General features: G+C 47.5%; 1 protein-coding gene across 5 annotated transcripts in view; it reads left to right on the top strand.

Annotated features, from left to right (window-relative positions):
- NCAPH2 (non-SMC condensin II complex subunit H2) overlaps nucleotides 1-25147 on the top strand; it is an 899214-nt gene that overhangs the window by 354922 nt on the left and 519145 nt on the right. For all 5 annotated transcript variants that reach the window (XM_069629493.1, XM_069629491.1, XM_069629492.1 and 2 more), the window contains one exon: nucleotides 599-700. In XM_069629493.1, the coding sequence (XP_069485594.1) occupies nucleotides 599-700 (102 nt within the window). The remainder of the gene's footprint in view (nucleotides 1-598; nucleotides 701-25147) is intronic.

The raw sequence follows: 25147 nt of genomic DNA, 5'->3' as shown, positions 1-25147 counted from the left end.
GTCTAACCACATCATCTGGGTGGAATAATGACTGCAATAACTTGTTTGTTCAACAGTTTTTAATTTTTTAATTTTATTTTTTAAAAGCTGGGTGATTGGGAGTTTTGTAGTGTATAAAGCAGAAACTACACGTAACTGGATGTGCAAACTCCACCTATAGATCCAAAAGGCAAATAAGGAAATGGTTGATATGGGTTCTAATTCCACCCTTCAAACATCTGGATCTCGCTACAGATGACTTGTGCCCCTCATTAGATACGTTCAGGAAATAAATGAAACTCCTCATTTGCATTCTCCACTTCGTTTCCCAGATCTAACACCACGTTCTACTAATAACATATGTACCCTTTTAAATCCCCCCACCCCCTGACTTAGTTAAATGTTCAATTGTCTGTATCCCAACGTGTGTCGGGACATAATCATGTGGTATGTAAAGTGCTCAACTGCCACCTGGGCAACAGACCACCTGTAAAAAAAAAAAAAATGCACCTGACCAATGGATGTCAACTGTAAGATTTCAAATTCCTTCAAAAGCCCCATGCTCACCAGACTTATTCTGAATCGAGTCTCTTCTTTATGCCTGTTCTCCTCTAAATAGAAGCACAGAATGGGACCATACAGGAGATGACCGCCGTGCACCCATTGGAGAGGACACCATTTGCAGAGCCTGTTCAAGCGCTAAACTTCTCTGAGGAGGCAGGCAAGTGTCTTCTTATTTTACAGTGTGTTGTGTATGGAGATGCTTGACCTGGTGAATTTGGTGTGATCATTTTATTTGTGGAAACAGATGGTTTCTCCAAAGAATCAATCTGAGAGATGTTTATTTTTTTAATATGGAGTCTCAGCAAGAAAGGGATTAGCCTATCCAGGTAAAAAAAAAAAGTGAGAGTAAAAGGACTGTAGGAAAAAGATGGTTGGTGTGGAGATGGTTGAAAAGTATTCAAGTGAGCAGGCAGCATGGGGCAATTTGTCTAAAGTAAAGTGACATGGGTGGAGGTGAACGGGAGAATGGTGTCGGGCAGACAAATGGCTGGCCTCTGGACAATGAGGTAGCATGAAATGTGAAGTCCAATTGCAATTTTTGGGGATTCTATGATAATTTTTACTAGGCCATTACTAGCAGCATTTTGCTAATTTCCTTTTTGTTTTTTGGATCTCCTATTTTGTTTTATTTTTGGCGTCCAGAGTTCTTAAGACCCTTTTTACCTCAATTAAGATGTGATATGGTGTTGCCTCTAAGACACACAGTCCCAGGCGAGTGCCTTGCTGGTTCCTCATTTTTCCTGAGGATGATTCCATCACCCTGCACAGGTTTTAGGGTAAGGTTGGTGGTTACGAGGCATCAGTTTTGTCTTCAGCAGGGGTGAAAGCCGATTTACTATGTTGGTAGCCTAATGTATCTTTCTGGTAGCCATTGAGGTACCTATGTATTTATTTTTTTTAATCTTCCTCTCAGCTGTTTTGTGTTCCAGGGCTTTCTTTTTTTCAGGGTGACCACGATTTGGCTGTTCAGACTATGTGGGATTTTTGTGATGACAAAATAGCAGCCTCCATACTGGTCCTAACTGGTGTTATGCTCTCCCTCTCATTTCCTGGGGGGATGGCTATGGCGAAGAGGCAGTTCCAGTGACCAACCAGAATGGCTGGTCATCTAAACCTTTGTCCAAAGCCCACTTTTAGTGATTGGCTGGGTGTCCTTTGGCCAGCCCCTTTGTGCAAGGGTAACTAGGCTCTGCCCTGCCCCACCTTCACTTGCTGCTTTGCTTCTGGAACTTGGTGGCAGCCAGTCTGAAGACATATTAAGGTGCACTTGGCAATAAGTGTTAAGTGCAGTTGTTTGGTCATTTTCCGATTTGGGGTTTCACCTCGAAGTCGGTCTTCTTGAATACTACTCCTGACTACCCACATCTAGTCAGTCACACACTCCACGTTTTCTGGACCTGTTTACTCCAACATTCTGCTGTTTCCTGCAAGGATCAACCACTTTACTCTAGGCCGCCGCTGGTGTCCAAAAAGGTATAAATGCCCTACCAATTCTTCAGCTTGGGACATCCAATGGTACCTCAAGTCTTTGTAACATTCCCATCCTGGGATTGTTTGCTGCTGTGCTGCCTTTTTACCCTCCAAGCTGCTTTGTGTGTGGGCTCCCACATTTTCCTGGAGACTTCCTTACCCAGTTTTCAATTTCAGTCTATAAGGTTGACCTATGATGACCCCTTTTATCTTTCCTTGGTAGTCTGGAGTCTCACGGTGCAAGCCCCTAGGCTCTGAATCTTGGAAACCGCACCTAAGGAAAGATGACCTGTATTGGTTGGAGTTTTGTGTTGCTGGAGCTCTGTGTGTGTGTGTGTGTGTGTGTGTGTCTGTCCCCGTCCCGCCCGTCCTTTTGGATCCTGGGTTGGGTGATTATTCGTGATACCCAGATGTTCCCCCCTGGTTTGGCGAAGAGATTCTTTTGAGGACAATCGCTACTGTATTTCCCATAAACATATATTAGTGGCATCCTGCTGTGCTGCTTCTTCCTCTGGCATTCTGTTAAGCCCATCAACCTCTGGAACACTTCTTTGGGGATCACCTGGCCTTTTCTGGGGTTGTTCACCACTGAATCCTCACTTGTGCAGTTATAATGACTTGTGATTTGCTGATTGACTTTCCTCCCATTGTTTGTGCCCTTGCCAGTGCAACTGGGGCTCTTTTGCCCCCTGCTACACTGGCTCCCTTGCCATCTACTACTGTCCTGGCTCCCTTGCTTACACTCCCCTCACTGACATCCTTGTCAGCCTCTGCTCCTTCCTTCCTCAGTCTCTCAGGCACTCTCGCCGCTCACTGGCAGAGACCACTATCCCCTGTTCTCCCCCTCCTGTCTATCAAAACAGTAATCTGCTCCACATTGCCACGCTTAACTCTCGCTCTGCTGTCAAGCACTCCTCTGATATCTGCTATCTTGAATTCCTGGATCTCGATGTCACAAGTTTTGACACACTTCTCCCTGAAGGCTACAAGATCCTCTGTGCTCAAACCCTAACAAGCCAGGAGGTGGTGTAGCCCTGATGATCTTTCCTGAGTGGATCCCTGTTTCCTTAATTCCCACTCGGGTCTACTCTTCTTTTGAATGTCTGGTCTGCAGGCTCTGTCTCCTCTTACTCTGGTCCCCTCTTATCGGCTGCCGGGTCAGCCCACCCTCTTCCTCCCTGAGTGGGCTGACCTGGCGGCCTCTCTCCTTTCCTCCTCCCAAGTCCTCCTTCTGGGAGATCCTAACATCCATCTTGATTCACCCGACTCCTCAGGTGTCTTCCGCAACCTATGCAAATTTCTCTCCATTCTACCTTCTGGCACAACGCACACCGCTGGCCACACTCTAGATGCTTTTACCTCCAGACATCCCTCTCACTACGTCTCTCTCCTGGACTGATCAGTCTCTTCTCTCTTCCCACATGAAGTTCTCTTCTGCGCTAGCACCAGCACTCCCTTCGCTAACTCCTGCCATCAAGGCCATCCGACCCATGAAAAGTGACAGTGGCTGTCTTTGCTTCCACCTACTCTTCTCCTCCTGCGACTGACTCCCACCCTGACACAGCCCTCTCAAATTTTCACCTCCATCTCCAACAATCTTGACGTTCTTGCCCCTTTCATGAGGGTCCATCAGAAGCCTTTCAAAAACTGCAACTCTCGGTATGACTCCGAGCTGGCTGCCCTTAAATGCAAGTGCAGAGCAGCGGAATTGAAATGGGCATCTTCAGATGCACCATCTCACAAACGGGCCTGCTGCCTTCTTCAAAGGCAATATAGACTCTGCATCCGCTCCAAGAAGAGTCTATATTCAAGGCTGCATCTCAGCGGCATCTAATACGGCTGAGCTCTTCAAAGTCTGCAAGGAACTGGCCAATACTACTGCAGCCTCATCCTCTACTGCACCCAGCCAGATTCTTTGCTCGGCCCTTGCTGCCCATTTCACTGCCAAAATCCATGACATCCTGTCCTCTTTCCCCTCGCACCTTCGCCTTGACCCACTTCTCTTGGCCCCCCCCTCGGAAACTCCCCTCTCCCCTGTCACACTTTGAGGTCTCTAGACAAGCGCAGTCCATGAAAGCCTCCTCCAAACAGGTTGACACTTGCCGTCCTAAAACCATCAAGGAAAACATTGATTCTCTTGCTCCAGCCTTGGCCGACCTCTGCAACCTCTTTCGCCACTGGAGTTTTACCTACTTCTCTCAAGCACTCTTGTGCACCCTCTGCTCAAAAAGCGCTCTGCTGACATTTCTATCCCAGCAAACTATTGCCTGATCTCCATCACTCCTTTCCTGGGCAAACGCCTGGAGAAATTATTTATCTCTCAGCCCACCCTCCATACTGAATCTGTTGGTTGTCTCCATGACCATCAGTCTGGTTTTTCAGCATCCAGAGGCACGGAAACTGCTCTTCTGAACACCCGTGAAAGCCTGAACTCAAATCTTAGTACAAACACTCTTTCTGTCCTCTTTCTTCTTGATCTCTCCTCTGCCTTCAACATGGTAAACCACAACATTCTGATCTTCCGTCTCCATGATACCCTGGGCATCACAGATCTGGCCCTGCCGTGGCTTGCCTCCTTTTTCCTCTGACCGTTCTTCCCAGGTCTAACTTGGGTCCTTTCTCTCCTCTATCACTCCACTTGTGGTGTCCATCAGGGATCTAACCTATCCCTGTGCTTCAATGTATACATGGCCCTTCTGGCCCACAGGATCTCTACCTTCACCTCTAAGTTAGTGTTATGTGGATGACACACAGCTTTCCTTTAGGCTATCCTCTTCCTCGCTCATTCCTGACTGTCCGCAAATTCAGTCTTGGTGTGCTGCTACCAATCTATGCCTCAATGCCAGTAAGACAGAGATTGTCCTCATTGGACCCCTGGCCCGGCTTTCCCAATTTCCCACTGGCCGGCCTCCCATGGCCCTGCGCTCCTCATCTGCTAGTTAGGCAAAAAACCTGGGGGTCATTTTTGACTCCACTCTCTCCTGCTCTTCTCGCATCTCGGACAACTCTAAAAGGTCCCACTACCATCTGCGCCTCCTCAGTGGTTTTCTACCTTTTCTCACCTTCCCCCAAGACTCGCTGTCTCCAGCGCCCAGGTTCTTTCTAGGCTGGACTACTGCAACAGCCCCTTTCGCAATCTTCCTACTTCTACTCTCTTCCCGCTACAACTCATCCAGACCAGACTGTGAGACTTATCCTTGGACTGAAGCCCAGGGACTGCATCTCTATGGCACTGAAATCCCTCCACTGGATCCCTCTGGCTGCTAAGAAAAGGTTCAAGATCCTCTGCAATAGTCTACAAGGCTTTCTGGGGCCGGGGCCCACACTATCTACAATGCTCTCTTCCTAAATACTCTTCTAGAGCCCTCCGCTGGGCCTCCTCCAACTATTTGCGTGTGAGACATTTTTCCAAGCAGAGATTTGGGGGTAGATCTTTTATCCTCTGCAGGTGCCTCCCACTGGAACAGCCTCCTGCCTCCTTTTTTTAAAAAAAGAAATGGATTTGGATTTGGTTAAGCAAAAACCTTATACAAAACTTCTATTTCCATTTAAATATAAAACAAGAAATTAGCTAAATGCAGTCTTCCCTTTCTAGACTCTTGACATAACTGTCGAGCGCTATGCAAAAGCAGAAGAATAAAATAAACTTAATTTATTTACAATGTACATTTTGCTCGAATGGTGCATACAAAAAAGCAATTAAAAATGAAAAAGCCTGAAGAGTACATTGACGGACATCACACAGGTGTGTTAGTCCTTTATACTGCTGTTTGATGGAAATGATTTTCCTAAAAACACACTTTTTCCTGGGAAGCCTTTGAGGTCTTCATGTTCATCACAATATCAAACTTCTCGAGGACTTTTACCAACGTTATTGTCAGAGAACTCGAGTGACTGATTAGTCTATTCCAGAGCAGATCTGCAATATGATCCTCCCTGCCGACTCCAAATCTTGCGAAGAAAGAGGGTCTCACAGGCCAAGTCCCTTCACAGTCCAACAATAGATGTTTCATCGACTGGTTGAAGGGTGTTTTGCAGATATTACATAGAGCGATAGCATTCTCCCCTTTTCCCCTTACTGAGAGAATCTCCCCTGTACGTGCTATATTAAGTCTTATTATGAGGAAGTTCATTCTGATCCTCCAGTCTGAGAATTTCAAAAGATATTGGGCTCTATATATAGAACTCCTTGTTTTTTTTCTGCTTTTAGGAAGAGATTTTCAGGGGTGTGGGAGCGCATGTCGTCGATTGTCGTTATCCAGCCTGTTTCTTCTAAGAGATTTTTTTACCTTTTAAAGGCTTGAGTGTCAATGTCTCCACTTCAGTTCCTGCTTTTTCCAGGCCTTTCAGTGATCTTTCTTCCAGGGTTGATAACATTTTCGATATTTTTTTGTTTGTTTTTTTCCCCTTCCAGATGGGCCTTAATATCAAAGTACATGGTGTCCTTCTGACCAGTGATTATTAGTCGAAAGAGGGAAATTAATTTCCATTCTGTCTGAGCTTTTAGTGACCGTAGGCCCAGTTCGAATCTGAGAGAGAGGACATTTGAAGGGTCAATGGGAGACACAGTACTCTCTTCCAGACTAGCCCCTCCAGCCTTCGACAATCTACATTCCATAAACATGTTTTTGTTTCAAACCCATAAAGGATCACTGGGACCACTTTGGCGATGTAGAATTTGATCAATGGCATGGGTGATAATTTGCAGAATTTTTATCTTTTTCATCTGGGGAACTAGCTGTTAGATTTTCAGTTGCACATCCTGTTCAACCTTTCCCTGTGATGGTGCTGCATAGACCTTGTAGCCCAGATTGGTTAAACCTTCCACTCTTAGAATACTCTGGCCCCCTAGCTTCCAGTCTAGATAGTTTATCTTCTTGAGTGGATGCTTGAAGACTACTTGTTAGGCAGAAACCTGTGCAGTTCCCTCTGGGACCACTGCAAAAGATTTAAGACTACAGGTGTTTGGCAGTAAACCCACTTGGTAGCAGTCTGTACCACACAGATTCAGTTGGTAGCTGTGGCTGAGCAGTCAGACTTCCCTCAAGAAGAGTTAGGCAGTATACAGAGTATTCACAATAGGTCAAGAGCACGCAATAGAACAAGTAAACACTGACCAGGGCTTGGTGGAAAAGAGATATAATTATTTATTTAAAACCACACCTTAAAAAAAAACACACAGGCACTACGTAGGTAAGCAATTCAGAAACACGGTCACTACAAGATATACACTCCCTTAAAAGAATATTAGACAAGTCTTAAGTAAAGCCCCACTTATTTTCAGACAGCGGTGAGCGCTTAACGTAGATGGCACTCTAATAGTTCGTTTTAAAAAGGGAGAGAAAAGCAGAGAACAAATTGAAACAGATCCCAACACTTTTACAAGAACAGAACAAGAGAGGAAGGCAAAATAAAACCGTGAGTTTAGAATTCAGTAGGCCGGATCCACTTTAAGGGGATCAAAACAAAATGTGTCCAAGGTCACACGGTTGCAGTGCACAAAAGTCTTGAAAAGGTTCAAAAAGAGTTGGACCAAAGAAAGGGACCAGTTAGAAGGTCAAGGCGGCCAGCCCAGTCCAGAAGGTTAAGGGGTTATTATAACCTTGTAGCAATCTTTAGAAAGGGAGGCCTGGCGGACACGGTACCTTAAAGTGGTGAGAACACTCCAGCGGGGGCAGTTGTTCCTGGCAGCGGGTGCAAGTCAGTTCTTCGTCCGGGGGAAGAGAGGATCTCGTCGTGGAAGAAAACAGGAGTCCGTTGCACTGCCAGGGAAGAAACCAGCCGCGGAGTTTGAGGTACAAGGAGCGGTCCGTTGATTCGCAGTTCAGTGGTGAGTGGCTATCCGGCCGCCGGGGTGCTTGGCACGGGCAGTTCGACCACAAACCGGTCTGGGGTGCGAAGAAAAGAAGGTAAACTGGTTGTGCCCACCAGTCAGGGGAAGAAGCCTCTCCAGCCGGGAGATCTTCTCTGTCGTCGGGAAGTGGTGAGTCAGTTCTGCAGGGCTCCACCGGTGGTGTCGTCGTGGTAGGTCGGCTCAGCTTCTCCCTCGTCGGATTCTCAGGTCCTGTGGCGACTTCTGAAGTTCCAGTCCCCAAAGCCCTGCTTTTATGCAGCATACCCCCATTCACTCAGCCTAGCTGTCAATCAAACATGCTAAGTGGTGAGCCGGCCGGCTCACCACTTGGGCCAATCACACAAGAGTGCGACTTGAGTTACCAAGGTAACTCAGTCCAGGGTGCCTAAACCCCCTCCCACACACCCTGTGGTACCCAGACAGAGTGGCACCACTTTTGGAGGCTTCTGTGGAGAAGCCCGCCAAAAAGTGGAACAAAGGGCTTGGGTTGTAGTCATAGAAGAGAACACAAACGCCATTTTTGAATCGAGTCTTGGCAAAAAATACCAACCGGAGAATTACTATTAATTAAATAAACCGGCGGTATGTTCGAGGCTATGAGAATTAAATAATTAAAATTGGTAGCCTCGAACAATGGAAAAATCCCATAGGGAAATATTCGCGGTTGAATATAAAAAGTAGTTTCCACTGCCACCAGCCAAAACTCGATCAGGGGGGACGGAGACGTGCCCCCTCGACTAACAGACCCCGGGGCAATCGAATTGCCCCGACCAGTATGTCCATAATATGATGGTTTGTACTGGTTTCTGTTAATAATTTGGGACTAGTAAAGCCAATGGTGACTTTTACATGCCCTGGGAGACAGTAGTCAGTCCCAGGGAATGGAGTCTATGGTGGGGTGTCACTATACGGAGGTTACTGTGTAACACACACATAGTAAAAACACATGAGACCCTATGGAGTAAAGGACCCCATAGCCCATAAAACACATTACCAGTCAAAGAAATACCATAAATCATGTCCAAGAGTGGGAGAAAAAAAGAGTCTCACTCTTGGCAGGAGAAAAAAACGAACTCCAGAAATCCAGCAAAGCTGCTGGGGGACTCACTAGGTTAGGAAATTCAGCCTAAAGGGAGAATTCTCCCTAACACTACTATCCTCAATTTTTTTTGGATTGATGGCCAGGTCGTTTCCCTTTGCATAGATGTCCAGTTTGTCTAGAAGTCGTTGCAGCCCTATTGGAGTTTTGTTCAGCAGGACTACGTCGTCGGCGTGAGCAAGCCAATGGATCTTGCACCAGTTGATTATGGGACTGGCCAGTGCAGATTCTCCCAAGGACTCTCCCATATCAGCAAGATAAAAATTAAAGAATTAGGGGGCACCTAAACAACCCTGACATACTCCTCTTTCTACCTTGATTGAGTCCGACAGATGACCTTCATCATCCAGCTGGACTCTAATAGTGGTGTCCTTATGGAGTTCTACCAGCATAGACAAAAGCCCCTCCGGGATGTTCCATTTCCTTAATTTTGCCCATAGACGTGTTCTGTTCACATGGTGGAATGCCTTTGAAAAATCCACCCAGGCACCATATAACTGTTGTTCTCTTTTGACCTTTGGCTTTTTGCTTAAGATGTTTAATATAAGTCCATTTAATGCTGTCGAGTGTCTGCCTCTGAAATTTTTTGTCCTTTACCCAGACCTCTAACTCCCCAATAGGATCTTCATGAAGAGTTTACTCTCAATATCTAGGAGGGCGATGGGCCGATAGTTTGTGGGTTGCAGCCAGTCGCCCCCCTTGAATAGCAGGATGAAAATCGACGATTTCCATGATGCAGGGAATTGGCTTTCTGAGATTGCTCCAAATAGCCAAGATAGTATTTTGGCCCAGAGTAAAGGCTGTTTTTTCAGCACTTGATAAGTTAGGCCATTTGGCCCTGCTGCTTTGGAATTGTAAGATTTGGCAATCGGATCTAAGAAGGACTGCTCCCCCAGAGGGAGACACCAACCGACTGTTTTGTCCGAATTACTTTCCATTTCCACTGTATTCTTGAAGCTGGCAGACAGATGCTCTATCCAGCACTTTCTGGCACCAAGTTACATAATGCAGTGTCTGGATTGCCTTCTAGACAACGCATTATTGACTAGAATTCACCAGAGTCATTACTTCCTGCTAATTTCAGCATGCGCTCACCATCTTGCTGGAGTCGCCACATCCTCCTGGCCACTGACCACTGCTTATACCTTTTTGTGAGGCTCTCTTGACTCCCTTCCATAATCCTCTCTGCTTAGACCTGCTCTTTTCAGTTGTCTCAGTCTGATTAGCTTTTTCTCCTGTCTGGTCACCTCATCGTATGAGTATTGATGCACTTGTTTGCTTCCACTACTCCCCCCCACCCCTCACACTTGGTGGGCAGATCTGCCAAATATGTGTTATAAATTCCTCGGGCTTACATAGGCCCTGCTGGGTATCATTTGGGATCTCTAGAAGTCTTATTTGGAACGTCTCCTTTTTTTGTATTTACACAGGCGTTAACCTACCATTCCTTAACGATTAGGATTGAGCCTGCTTAGCTTGTAGATCTGGTGTAATGTCTGAGAAGAGTAGTTCCAATCTGGAGTGATCACTTCCACCCCCTTGCTCGATCTTCAACGTGATATCTAATGTGAAGAGATCCGCTGTCATGACTATATAGTCTATTGTCGAAGCAGAGCTCCCTCGATGCCAGGTCGGAGCTGCTGGAGTGAGTGTCCCCTGGCAGACTTCCATTCACCATTTTCGATCCCCATCCTGCTAAGAATTCCACCCACATTTTTCCAATGCCTGAGATCGTTCGAGACCCGTGCTTACCATGGTTTTTTCCAACGCTACGCATTGGGCATTAAAGTACCCCGCTAATATTACTCGGGCACTCCCATTGCCGGTTTTCATCTGTTCCAGCAGTATCGACAGAGTGTCATGGAAGACCTGGAGGCTACAACAGGCGGGGTTCCAATAGACATTTACCAAGAACACCTCAAAAAGAGGTTTTGAGTTATTCATAATTACCTTGCTTGCTTGAATGCCGATTTTTATTTTCGAAGATCTCTATTGAGTCTTCTATTGTGGCATTTCTAAATGCCATCAGCAGGCCCCCTGACGGCCTGCCTTTGTCTTTTTTGAAGAGCAGGTAGGCAATAAAAAGTATCCTTCAATTATAATTGGATTTACCAGCCGTGTCTCTTGTAATGAAAAGAATATCTATATTCCGAAATAGGTGGTTTTTCATTTCCCTGGCAGTGAATGTATTGGAACCCTGTATGTTCCAGCTCATCATAGACATCACTTTCTGCGTAAAGGGACTGAGTCCCCACCCCCAATTTCTGCAGGACCTGTGTCAGGATCTCCGGTAGCATGGAGAGAGCTTTATCCTGAGTATTGCCCACACTGTTTCTCTGTTCCACTTGGTTGGCCTCCAGTTTGTTGCCTTCCCCAGAGTATCTACTAACTCTAGAGAGCCAGTTTGGTGCATGCAGCACAGTGGAAACTATTAGGGGGGTCTTTGTGCATGAGACTGTTAGACCCTGTCTCTCCAGTTCTATTGACGCTCCCACTATTGCTTCTAGAGCCTCTCTTGATGTCAAACCCACTTCAGCTGTAAATGGGGAGTTAGTGTTTGGGAAGCATACAGATTCAATATTCTGGGAGCACAGAAGATAGAGATTTGGTATCTCCTTAAAGTAGGAGAGGATTGCACTTCGGCACAATGATTTATGTTGTTTTTATCTGAAATGCTGAGCCATAATTTTGGCATCGCAAATGGGGGCATAGCCTCTTCTTTGGCCTTACTTTCCCATGCTGAGTGTTTTAGTTACTGAGGATCTGCCAGCATTCGTGTTTCATTCTCATCCATTTCCATTGATTTTCCCCCTCGATTTAGATTTTAAATCAAGCGAGGCACACTTGCCTTGTCCCAATTTGACTTCCTCAATCAACGACGTTTCCCCCTGCAATGTGGCCAGGGTTTTTAGAAAGATTGGTGCCATTTTCACGGACTTGTTCTGAATCTCAGACTCCTTTAGTGCTTTAAATTGATTTAGTGGTTGCAACAGTGCGTTTATTCAATAGAAAGATTGGAGCGACTGGACGGTTATAATGCAGTGGGGCCAATGCGGAACAATGATGAGGATTCTTCTAATCAATTGGAAGCGAGCTTGCCCCCTTTCTTTCTTTTACACCAGGCTGCATATTCTTGGTCTCCCTTTCCCACTCTTTACAGTCTGTTTGAAGGCCAACACTTATGCTTTTGATTTCAATACCGTCCCAAGGATCTTCTTGGCAATGCTTATTTTTGGTTTTCGACATAACTTTGTTTTTTGCTGGCCTCACCTGCTTTTTACTCTTTTTCCTTGAAGTCCTCTCCCACAGTGATTGGATCTTTCATAAGCTTTTCTTCCTCTCGAGTGCTCACTGCTGGTGATTTTAGCAAACATCTTAGGAAGGTGTTTGTTTCTGATTTCTTTGTATTTCCCAATTTTTGTTTTAGTTTTCTTACCTTCCCTCAGTGGATGGAGCGATTCCCTATTTCTTCTCTTACCCCTTGTTCCTCTGCCTTTCTTTTCTTCTTCCCTTAGATCGTTGCTCATCCATCTCCAGCATAGTTTGTTGTGCTTTGTCCATACATTTTGGATGATGTAGTTGCTCCTCCAGCTCAAATTCCTCTTCTAGTGCTCCCTCCACTACATTGGCCAGTCTTCTAAATTCCTCAAGGGTCGATCCTGATAAGGGGGTATCATCGAAGGGGTGATTTCTCATCCAATATATCTTCCCCCTCTTTTCCCCTTTGAGCTTGCCACATGATTTTCATTTGGGTCAGCAACTCTTGCAGGAGTATTTTATTTTCTTCCTCCTCTTCTCTCCTTGAAGCCAATGCTAGTTGAATGGCTGATGTATCTAATCCTTGTTTATCCAACTCCAGGCGTAGGTCCTTCATCCAGGGTACAAGACTTGAGTTGATAATATTCTTGCAACCCACCAAAGATGAATCCAGAGTTGCTGTTTCCTTGGTGAGTTCTAAGAGAATCCCTGCTTGCGCCTGGACTTCAGTTTTTAGTAGTTAGAAAACGGAAACCAAGGAGTTGAGAACGAAGTTCAGTGCCGGGATTTTGGCTTCATTTGAACATGACATTCCTTGTTGGGCAGAAATGTTCTGTTCTTGGATTGGGTATGATGAGGAACCCAATTCTGTTGTCTTCCAGTGATTCTCCTTCAACGGTCACATTGTTCTCCCTTTCCCCCACCTGACATACGGAGATATCTTTTGTCGTGGGTCGTTGTGGTGCTCTCAGGAGAGTTAATGGCTCCTTATTAGTCATCTGATTCTCCATACAAGCTTCATCCTGCTCTGCCAGAATGCACACCATGTGCAAGAGATCCTGGTTGTCTACACTTTTAGGTTTTGTTTTACAAAAGTAATCATTAATCTTCTTTTGTATTTTCTTAGTTGTGACTGTGTACTCCAGTCCTTGCTTCGAAGATTGTATTATTGGATGGATCTCCGTAGCTCCTACCATGGCAGGAGTCGGGGTATGTGGGGGGCTTATGTTTGTATGAATTTGAGCCTGAATTTGTATTATCTGGCCCTCTTCAGCCACCCCAATGGGGCCAGCAACAGTCTTCCTGTCTGGTCTGTAGATCTTGTAGCTCTTTATCCTCCAGTCCCTCCTGCTGCTCTGAGTAGAACCTATCACATTCTGGGCACCTAGGATCATCTTTTGTTAATCTACTGCAGAGTTTCATCTTTTGTCTTTGTTTTTTTTCTTTTCTTTTTTTTAGTTTTTATTTTATTTTAATTATGTATTTCTCCTTTTTCTTTCTTTTCACTTCTGGTGTAGGGATAGCTTAGCTAGCTGCTCCTAGGTTGCACCCTTGTCACTACCCTCCTTTTAATCAGAGGATTTCTTAATTCATTTGCCTTACAGGGCAGTCCAGCTTCTGGGGCAGCCCTTACCAACACGTCTTTGGTGAGGCCTAGATTGATACTGTACAGCTAGATTTATGGACAGATAGGCTGCTGGAAAAGGAGAAGGAAACTATGAAGATAACGGCACTTCAATCCCGGGACCTGCCTCAAATCAGGCGGTGAGTGATTATTTCTTACGCTTTGAGTCTTTCACTCCCGCAATGGAGGACTTCCTAAAGCCAAGTGATATTACTTTTATTTTGCTGAGTTCCCCCTAGATTTGTTTGGGGAACTGCAGGAGTCGAAGGTGAAGAGTGGAAATGGGTAGCACTACACCGCGGGATCAATTCAGCTACAGTTCAAAGATCCATAAACCCATAGGTCCAGCTCTCTTTACCTCCTTTCCTCATTCTTCCACACCTCCGTCTCGATGAGAACGTGACTTTGTTGTATCTGAAGAGCTGTCCGTTAAAGTTCGACTTCCAACTTCCGGATACGTCTCGTTCTCAATCCAGTATCCTGCTTCTTAGGTGCTGCAACAGCAACCCTCTTGAAGTCTTCCAGACCCGATTGTAAAGATATACTGTAATAGTCCTCATGTATCCGAGCGGCACAGCACAAACCGCCAGAAACAGCAGCTTCAGTCCTCCGCCCTTTTCTCCGCAACGGGCTTCTCGCTGCAAGGGTAGGCAGTTCCTGCTTTAACTGGCACTTCCTGGTGGGCGTGTCCTAGGCGTGTCCTGCCTCTGATGGAGTGTTAAAGGGGCCGTATTAGATGCGCTCCTTACACTAGTTGTGTCCTTCACGGCGCACAACGGAAGGTGAAAGGCAGTAAATTAATGTTCAGTTACAGCTTTCTCGCGTGGCATGGCATAACACACAGCCAGAAACAGCAGCTTCAGTCCTCTGCCCTTTTCTCCGCGATGGGCTTCTCCTCTCTGCCTCTCTCCGCCTTGTGCCGAAACTCAAGTTCCCAGAAACTTCCTCTTTCTCACTCTCCCTTGCTAACCTCCTCTTTCTTTCCAGCCTCACTCCTTATCTCTTCCCTAACTCTGCTCAGTTTTTGCTCACTTGTTGCTGGCTCACCTCCAGAGCCTCACAGGTCCTAGGCTCCCCCGCCAAGCTTTGCACTTGCCACCAGGCCTCTTCACTATGCTCAGCACTACTGCACTTTCAGCTTTCGTTCCAAGAGAGAGGTAACCTCTCTGCACTTAACCCAGGACCCTGCTGGACTGGGCGCACTTGTTCCCCCTCCCTTGCACTTCTGTCTGTATACTTGCATGACCTGAATGTACTAGACCTAGTTATTTCTGTCTTGTCCCCCCTTATCTCACCTCCCCAATCTGGTTGTGCCTGATACACTTCTTGCACTAGGTGAAATGCTGTCGGGCCTAGTACGCTAGTTAATTTTTTGTCAGATAATTTGGAAACTTCAAGACCTAAGAATGATTGTTTTTCCCTTGCTTCCTTCCCGCCTTGAAACGCTTTGGAGCACTTCAATTGTGTATACGCACTGTACAAATAATTACAATACAATTGTAACTTAAAGTTTTCTATGGCACACTAACCTTGACTCTGGGGCACGTACCTGCTCTTGGACTTTTTCTGTGGATGTACAAGTGGTTGTGAGCTGTGAACCAATTATTGGTACTTGTTTGATTTTTAATCCATTTTGAAATTATGCTCGATTTCTCTATTGGAAATGTATTTTTAACATAGTGTAAAGTAGTAGACTGTAGTCGGAATGCAGGGTTCACAAGGTAGGATTTATTGCTGTTAACCTTTCAAACAGCCTCTCATTATAAACAACAAAACATGCTAAATGTGGCTCAGCAGGCTTGCTCGGAAAAAAAAAAGGTAAATCAATCCAGAGTTCGCATGAATGTCCTCTTAACCTTTGCTCCTCTTTGAAAGAAAAATAATCGGGTCACATAAATTCCTTTCCCCGGACACTAGCTTTCCATTCCTTCGCCAACTGTCCAAATTGGGTTTTAAAAAAACGAAACAGAGAGGGTAAACCCACGGAAACACTGTCCTTTGAAAATGGTTTACGGCCAGATTTTCCTTGTCAGTGAATCCGCTTCGGTAGTCTTTCCCGGCGCTGCCGCTCTTCGAGCCTCTCCTGGCGGAGAGTCTGCCTCTTGATAAGGATCTCCGCAATGCCGAGCCTTCAGCCTCCTAGTACGCCCAGTGTACATCACCTGGGGATTCCTCCCACTTCTCTGTGGTCTCCGGCCAGTGCTGCTGCTGTAATGAGAGCCACCTGATGAGTTTCCCGGGGCTTCTTTTAACTACTTTGCTCCTCCCCTCTGCTTCCACCTGCCTTTCCTGCCCATTTCCCACACCTGCAGCCAGTTTGCCTTCACTCCTCCACCCTTCTCCATGCACTGTCCCACACCTGCAGCCAGCTTGCCATCACACCTCCACCCTGCTCCATGCACTGTTTGTCCATCCCAACCTGTACTGCTATGGGGGTACCTGTCACTGTACCGCATGACGGGGCTGTATCTATACCGCTTCCCTTTGTTCATTTTCTTTTCCACCACCTGGTCTCCATTTCCCGTGGTGGTTTATGGGACATGTAGTTTTGTTCTGTCCTGCTGATGTAACTTTTTGGGTGCTGTGTCTGAAAGTTAGAATGGGGTTGTCTTTTATCTCCATTGCCTCTTTGACCTCCTCACACATAGTAACAAATGTGGTTGACTTGGTAAATATTTTTCCTTGAAATATATTGTTAGGGAAGATGTTTCTTTTTTGCACCTTTTCCTTCCATAGATTCCTATTGAAACCCCATTCTTTTTTTGCTTGTTTTGAACCCTGTTCTGACTTTGAGGTCAGTAAAGCCCACTGCTTTACTTCCTTTGCCTGTTTTGCCCAACCATGTGTGGAAACTGACTGATCCCCAAGACTGTCAGTATTAACAGACTGTCTCGCTTTATGAACAGGAAATGCAGTTACAATACATTGAATCCGAATAGCTCTTTATATAATGGCGTTTTGGTTACCTTGACGGGTCTAAGAGAAGCTGGTGGCAGCTCTGATTTCAATTTTTTTTTGTTGCCTCTTATTGCTACTAAAGGTGGCGAGCGCCCTACAATGTGTGCCTCGATTCTTCCTTTGGCGACATTATACATGGTGACATGTATGGGGATGGGTTGTGGGGGTTGTCCCCTGCTCCAAAAAAAACGAAAAAAAAACATTCGGAGGTTGCTGGGCTGTCCTCTGCATGTTCAATGTAATAGTCTCTGCACAAAATTGCCACCTTTTTTGTCTGAACTTTTTGCGGGGACATTACATGGAACCAGGGCAGGGACTGTCTGGTCCCAGTCCACATCCTCTGGCACCCGAAAGTCTGTTGCAGTATGGATGTGATGACACATGGTTTTCCAGCATTGGACAACCTCTGGCTGTTTGAATGGTTCCGATCCTTGCCATTGGCTTGCCCCCAGCCTGAATCTTGGCTAAAGGTAGGGCTCCTGCAACTGTTTGGCAGATCATCGTTGGAACCAAGGCGAGCATTCAGTTTACGACCCCTGCAGCGGAGTAGTATTGAGTAGTATTGACTCAAGTGATTGGCCTGGTGAAGCCCTGCTCATCTATATGTTATTAGAAGAAAAACCCTTGTTGGTGCTTCGACCCTTGGACCAGATGGGACGCCAGTCTCGACCCTTTTAGAAGATCTATGCCTTGGGATCTTTCAGAAGTGTCCCTGGGCCACCAGGTGGACTGAAGAGCCATCTCCTGGGCTCCCTTGCTGGAGCTGCCGTTCCAAGTTGAGCCTGGGCAGATCTTCAGTTTATGCCACAAGTCGATTGTCTTCGCAATTTCAGCCGTCTCATTCCAAGGGAAGCGGTTCTGGGGCTGCTTCAGTGTTTGCTGCTGTACCATCACCTGTCACCTCATGACCTTGGAGACGTTTGTTGGAACAATCTTTGTTCATTCCCGTGGGGTTTCCTTTAGGGTCTGCCCCACAGAAGTCTCCAGCTTTCTACATTTGAGGTATTCTGGAAGCTGACATTTTGCTGTGCAGCACGGCCAACTCCAGACACAAAAAGTGACCTCTGCACCTGAGGCCACAGGCCCACACAAACCAAGCGCTGAAGATTATGCCACCAGCTGATTCTGGAAGAACCTGCAGTGTTATCTGGAAGAATCTGAGTCGAGAGGGGTGGGGTGGGGGGGTAAGGTAACAGTGGTTACTGCCCCCCTTTGCCCTCCCTCCATCCTCCATAGGGTACCCTCGGGGGTAAAGCCCTTGTCCTGAACTCCCTCTGGGCTGGGCTCTGGTCATGGAACCTGGGCTAAAGACTGTTTCCTAGGACTTACTTTGGAAATTGCATGGAGTCTGGTACTTCCCTGATCTGGGTCAGACACGTGTAACATTCTAAGCACCCCCACAGCCTACTGCATAATTTCTGAAATACCTTACCTGAAGAAGCTATATATTCAAACTTGGGACTTTTGACCACAAAGCCTCGTACCATCTGTTAGTTGGACTTCATTAATAGCGGGAAGCTGTACTTGTGTTTATTTTGACTATTTCTACCTATTTTCTTAGCTTATTTGTGCTCCCTTGTTGAAAACGAGTTCATATGCAAAAAAGGTAGCAGGCGAATCTCTCTAGAAAGTACATGGCATGATAACCTCGTCTGTGGTTTTTTCCCCTCACTTTGAGAGTCTGCAGCCATTGCTTTTTGCTCACTGCACTTTTCACAAAGGTGGAATATCCATTTGCATATTAGTCTTTGTCCCTCCCACAAGGGCAGTCCAGCACCGAAATGCCTGGCAAACCTCCTTTGAACAAAAGTGCCAACAGAAAACCCAGGCACGTTTTTCGGCCTAGTCGGGCCTCATCAGTGTGGTGGAGATGTGCCTCTCTGAGCACAGTGAGCAAGGCGTCCACTAATTCATATGCATCTATATTCTCCTGTTCGGTGACAACTTACCTGTGATTTTTATATTGATAGTGATATTTTATTTCTATCGCGCTCATACACAAGTGTTTCAGAGCGCGACAAGGGAAGAGGAGAACAAAACAATGATCTTATTAGGCCCAGTGACATTGAGAACGTGCAAGTGCATGGGAGAGTGGGGGCGAAGTGCATGAAGGGGGGGAGAAGTGGCAAGTGCGAGGCAAAGGAGAAACAGATAAATAATAAAGGCAACAAATGGTGGTAGTGCAACCAGCAATTGGCAAGTGCTAGGTTTAAGTCAGCAGACAAGGTAGGTCTGATAAGTGCAGGAAGAAAAGGGGGGGCTGTATGGGTACAGAAGCAGACCCCAGTGCAAGGGGTGGCCTGGAGGCAGTGCGGGAGGGTGACAGGGTGAGCAGATACCTGGGCACGGAGGGCTTAAGTGTGTAACTAAAGGCTTCATAAATAACTATTTTGTATTTACTATGGTACCTTTTTAAAAAGAAAAATGTATGAACATCTTTTTATTCAACTTTCTATAAACGTACAAGACATAGTACATGGTTGACATTTACACCTCTCTTCAATAATACCAAGGAAAGAAGATGGAACACCCCCAAGACTCTCCCAGCCAATACTGCCATTACCACCTCTGCACCCCTCTACTTACTCCCCCTTCGATTCCTTTCCTTCCCCCATCCCTCGACCATTTCAAACCCGTCCCTACCTCTCAAGCAGGTTTCAAGTCCATTGAGGAGTTCAGTTCGTTCAACAGCTGGTTCCAATATACCACCACCCTGTCTTCCACACCGGGTCCCGGTTCCATTGCAAAATGTCCACCTCTGCTATGCCCCACCTACGGATATCATCCTTCCATTGCATCAATGATGGGCCCTAGGGCTTCTTCCAGGCAATGGCCACCCTTCTTTTAGCTAATGATATGATATGGCATTTGTAACAGGCCTATACACAAGTGTTTCAAGGCAGAACGAGGCAAGGAAGGGGGAACAGAGGGAGGACAGAGAACGATCTTATTAGGTCAAGTGACGTGGAGATTGTGCAAGTGTAGAGTAGGGGGGAGTGGAAAAGTGTCAGGTGAAAGGGGGGGGTAGTGCAGTACATAGGATCAAAACAATAACACGAAGTGTGGCTAGTAAGTGGCAGGTGCAAGGGTAAATGCAGACAGGTGTCCAAAAGTGCATGTGGGGGAACTGTAGGGTTACAGATGCAGACTCAAGTGCAAGGGTTGCTGGGAGGCAGTGCAGGTACGCAATTCGGCGGGTAGGGACCTGGGCCTGAAATCAGAGGGTAGTCAGGTGACCAGTGCAGTATCTGACAGGAAATCAGCAGGGGAGAGGGAAAGAAGGCAGAAGCAAAGAGGAAGATCTTGAGGGGCTTCCGGAACCAGAGATGGTTCTCCTCGAGTTTCAGAGAGCCAGGGAGGCTGTTCCAGAGGGGAGGCCCTGGCCAAAGAAAGAGACCTATCACCAACTCGTTCCTTGGAGAAGCGACTGACCCTGAGGGAGTTGGAGGAGCGAAGAGCTTGAGTAGGAAGGTGTTTTACGAAGAAGAAAGAGTTGGAGGTATTGAGGACCCAGGCCCCAGAAGGCCTGGTGTACAATGCAGAGGGTCTTGAACTTAAATCCTTGCAGCCACTGGAAGCCAATGCAGAGATTTCAGGGCTGGAGAGATCCGATCCCTGGGCTTGAGGCCAAGGACAAGTCTTGCAGTTCTGTTTTGGATGAGTTGCAGAGGGCGCAGAGTAGAAGCAGGTAGATTTAGAAAGAGGCTTGTTGCAGTAGTCCAGCCTAGAGAGAACCAGAGGTCTATACAGTGAGCTTATTGGGGAAGGAGAGGAAAGGAAGAATACCTGAGGAGGTACAGTTGGTAGTTTGACTTCTTAGAGATGTCAGAGATGTGAGGAGAAAAGGAGAGTGTGGAGTCGAAGATGACCCAGAGGTTCTTAGCCTCGCAGGTTGGAGCAGGAAGAGGACCAAGGGAGGCCGTCCAGAGAGTGACAGGAAATGAGGGTGCAGGTGTGCCGATGAGGAGAATATCCGTCTTACTGGGTAGCAGACAGTCAGAGATGAGAGAAGAGGTGGCAGAGGGAGCCTGCAAATGAGGCGAGTGTCATCCGCATAGCAGTGAAAGTTGGAGCAGAGAGCAGCAATGCAGTGGGCAAGAGGTGCCAGGCATTGGTCGAAAAGACAGAGGGAGAGTATAGACCCCTGGGGAACACCACAGGTAGAGAGTGAGATGGAGGAAAGGAAGGACCCAAGTTGGACCTGGGAGGGTCGATCAGAGAAGAACGAGGTCAGCCAGCCCAGGGCCTGATCGGTGATACCCAGGTCATCACAGAGACGATTGAGCAGGATGGCATGGTTTACCGTGTCAAAGGCAGAAGAGAGATCGAGTAAGAAGAGGACAGAGTCGAGATTAGAATCAAGGTTAGAGAGCAGGGCCTCATGGATGTTCAGGAGAGCAGTTTTCGTGCTTCTGGCTGCTCTGAAGCCAGACTGATGGTCATGGAGACAACCAATCGATTCAGTGTGAAGATTAAGTTGGGAGATGGACAGTTTTTCCAGGAGTTTTCCCAGGAAAGGAGTGATGGAGATCGGGTGATAGTTAGCTGGGCAGGAGGGTTCGGCTGAGGGTTTCTTGAGAAGAGGGTGCACACGAGTGCTTGAGGGGGGAAGGGAAGGCTGCAGCGGCAAAGAGTGGCTGCAGAAGTCAGCCAGGGCAGGAGCGAGGGTGTCAATGTGGTCCTTGATGGTTTTGGAAGAAAAAGGGAAAAACCTGTTTTGATGGGACTTTCATAGGTCGGACGTGTCTAGAAACCTCCTCGGGGAGAACAGAGGAAAGGATGAGAAAGAGGGAGGAGATGTGGCCACAGAGGGGGCTGGAGATAGAGAAGAGAGTAGAGGGAGGAGGAGGAGAGGATGAGAGGGTGGACAGAATGTCCTGGGTTTTAGAGATGAAATGAGAAGCCAGGGACATGCAGAAGGACTGGGAGGGGACAGGAGAGGTAGAGATTGCAGCAGGATTGGCCATCTCCTTGCAAATGTTAAATAGTTTGGCCGAGTTGTTGGATGCTAGAGAGGCGCAGGCTTGGATGTGGGCTCTTAGTGCGGACAGGGATTTGGTATTGCCTTATGGAGCAGGCGGCAGTCTAGTTTATCAGAGGATGTGCAGGAAGCTAGCCATTTCCTCTCAGCCACCCTGCACTTGCGTTTAAGGGTGACAAGTTCAGAGTCATACTAGGAGTTGCACTTGGCTTTGGCCTTCAAGCGGATCCCCATGACGGGGGCAAAAACATCAAGAGTATTGGAGATAGAAGAGTGGAGCATGGATAGGGCTGTATCAGGATGTGAGTCAGCCAGAGGAGGGGGAGAGAAAGTGGCTGCGAAAATCTCAACTGACACACGCTTAATGGGTCGGATGACTGAGACGGTAGGTGGCAGTGCTGGAGTTGGCTCGGCCTGGGGGGTAGAGAGGGAGAGATGGGAGGAAAGGAGACAGTGATTACTGTAGGAGAGCCGTGGTGAGGGGGATGGAGCTGGGGAGGTCTGAGGAGATCAGAACTTCCAGAGTGTGCCCTGCAGAGTGAGTCAGGACAGAGGGGAGTTTCCAAGGAGGAGGAGTTGAGTGGTTGAGGCCAGGAGGGAGGAGGAGAGGTCCGCCCACTCGGAGGAAGGTGGTGATCTGACCAGGTGGGTGATAGCCACAGTAAGAGAGTGGCCAGGAGAGAGAGAGAGAGAGAGAGAGCGCCTGCTGACAAGTCATTCAAAAGGGACGATCAAGGCTACACCCCCTCCAGAACGGTTGGATCTGAGCAAAGAGATGATCTTGTAGCCATCAGGGAGGAGATTGTCAATGCGTGTGACAAAGCTGGTCGTGAAACGTGTCTCGGTTACACCAAGGACATCGAGATCAAGTTCTTCCAGGAGGCGGCAGATGTCCGTGTTTGACAGCCGAGCGAGAGTTGAGAGTGGCAATATGAAGAAAGCTGCCAACCTTGGAAGACTGCTGGGGAGGGGTACACATCAGAGGTACGCCCTGCAGAGGTGTAGAAGGAGCCCAAGGGGGGGCAGAAGAGGAAGGAGAGGGCAAGGTAGACAAGGAGGAGGCAGAGGGTGGAGGCAAGGAAGCCAAAGAAGGGAGAGAAGGGACAGAGGGAGAAGAAAGGAAATTGATGAGGCGCGGGAAGCGTCTATCAAAGAAAAGGTTGGCTTGAGGGCCTTAGACCAAGATGGTGCCATTCAGGTAAACATGAATGATGACCTTGGAGGAGTGGAAGGGGCACAGGAGGGCCTCCCACCGGGTGCCACCATTAATGGGAGAAGAGAGAGCAGAGAGCACAGAGACCATATGGAGAGTCCACAGGTCTGGCGAGGGAACAGAGGATGTCGGTGAGGGTCTGTCTGGAGGAAGCACTGGTAATAGGTGTCAGCGATGGGGAGGCCTGAGTTGGAAACCAGGATATCCTTTTTGAACTTCTTCCTACCAGACTTGGTGAGTAGAGCAGGATAGTCGGTAGAGAAGCAGTTTGAAAAGATAGGAGAAACAGAGGGCACCATAGGGTAGGTGGGGGAAGAGGATAGAGGAAGAGGAGTGGAGGGTAAAAGGTGGGGGGGAAGACACTAGGGGAGGACACAAGGAGGGGTGCAAGCAGACAAGACAAAGTGACAAGACAATAGTGGACGATTGACTAAGTAGACAAGAACTCGGATGGAAGAGCAGGCAGAAAACAAGGCAGTCCGGTAATCAAATCAGGTTACCAGGGCATCAGGAAGAGAGCAGTAATTAAAAAGAGAACCTAGAGGAGGGTGGAGCACAGCAGAACACAGAACAATATACAAAAGAACAAAGCAGTCGATAAACCTAGAAGAAGGAAGAATGCAGCAGAACACAAAGCAATACAATGAAAAACAGGGCAGTCAATGAGGAAAAGCAAAGGGGGCGCGTGGGTGCAGGAGGCTGGAGAAGGGGTGGCGCGAGGCACACATAATAGGGAATTGCAAGGGACCACACAGTCGGGGAGAGGCAGCTGCAAGCAAACCACACACCCACTGCAGCACGAGAATTTGACTTTTATAAATGCCAAACTTACTGTGCCACGGAGCACATGTCCTCACCCCAGCACCGGAGAAGTTGACGTTGGTGTTGCCTGATGATGGTGGGCATGGCCTGAGGGGACAGAGGGAGTAAACGCAGGTTGGTCCATGCTTGCCTGCTGTCTGGGTAGGGGTTTGGGTCCTGCTGGTCTGTACAGGAATTGCCCTTTTCTTTCTGCCCTACGCTTCGGACGCCTGGATGAGACACCCTTGATCTAAGAGTTAAGAGCAGAAAGTAAGAGGTAGGGCTAAGAAGGTGGGTGCTGCTTAGGCCAGGTGACCTAGATCCACTTCCACTTGCTCCCCATCTGCAAAGGGCACCTGCTCCCCATCTGCAAAGGAAATGAGGCTGGAGGGCTCCTTAAGTAGGGAAAAAGAGCAGCAACCAGGAAGGCACCATGGGGGGCGGGGCTTGGCCCAGATGAACTAGATCCATTTGCACCTGCTCCCCATCTGCCATCAGCATTTATTTATTTAGCATACATGGAGTCAGTCGCCTTCACACTTTGTGCTGCTTAAACCCCAGCCCCCCTCCCCTACCCTCCCCTGGTGCTAGCCCCCATAGGCATATTCTGGGGCTACATTCGAAAATGGAATTGAGTGGATCATTTATCTTGGAGATCAACGCCTGCCAATAGCGTTCAATCACAGGGCATCCCCACAACATGTGCCAGATCCCTGCTGGACATACCCCATACCTTGGACGAGTGCTCATTGTAAGATATTAAACAGAATCGACTGAAAGCTTGCATTTCTTGAGGCTTTACTGACCTGTTGCCGCATTGTAACCCTGTCTGAGATTTGGTCCCCTGTATCCCTTTGCCACTTGGTCTTAGCCGTCGGCTCACCCAGGGGAAACGGGCCTTGTATTTTCTGATGGTCCAGAAACCCTTGCCCTTCCTTCCCCCTGCGTGAGCAAATCCTGCATCATGGTGCTTTCCTCCGGGATTCCTGTCCACAGGTGAGGAACTGCCCTCTGGAAACCCTATACCGTATCCTCCATTCCTCAAACGGCAACAACTTTACTCCCTTGAACAAATCACTCACCGGCACACCTTATCCATTAGGCTCGAGAACCCCATTTGCCGTATTGGCGACCAGAGTTCCCGGTCCGCACTCCATTGCAGATTAGCACAGTATAACCCTGGCATTCGTAATTTCTCCAGAAGTTTCTTTCAAATCTCCTGCACCACTCAGAATGTTAGTGGTCCCATTTCCCCCCCCACTGTGCCGCCCACAATAATTCTATTCCTGTCTGATGGGCTGAGAGATCCCCTAATAAGCCTACTACAGTTTACCTTGAATAAAATG

This window comes from Ambystoma mexicanum, chromosome 12 (assembly GCF_040938575.1).
Source record: "Ambystoma mexicanum isolate Mex_15411 chromosome 12, UKY_AmexF1_1, whole genome shotgun sequence".
Classification (NCBI taxonomy): Eukaryota; Metazoa; Chordata; class Amphibia; order Caudata; family Ambystomatidae; genus Ambystoma; species Ambystoma mexicanum.
This window is presented reverse-complemented; position numbering and strand designations above follow the sequence as displayed.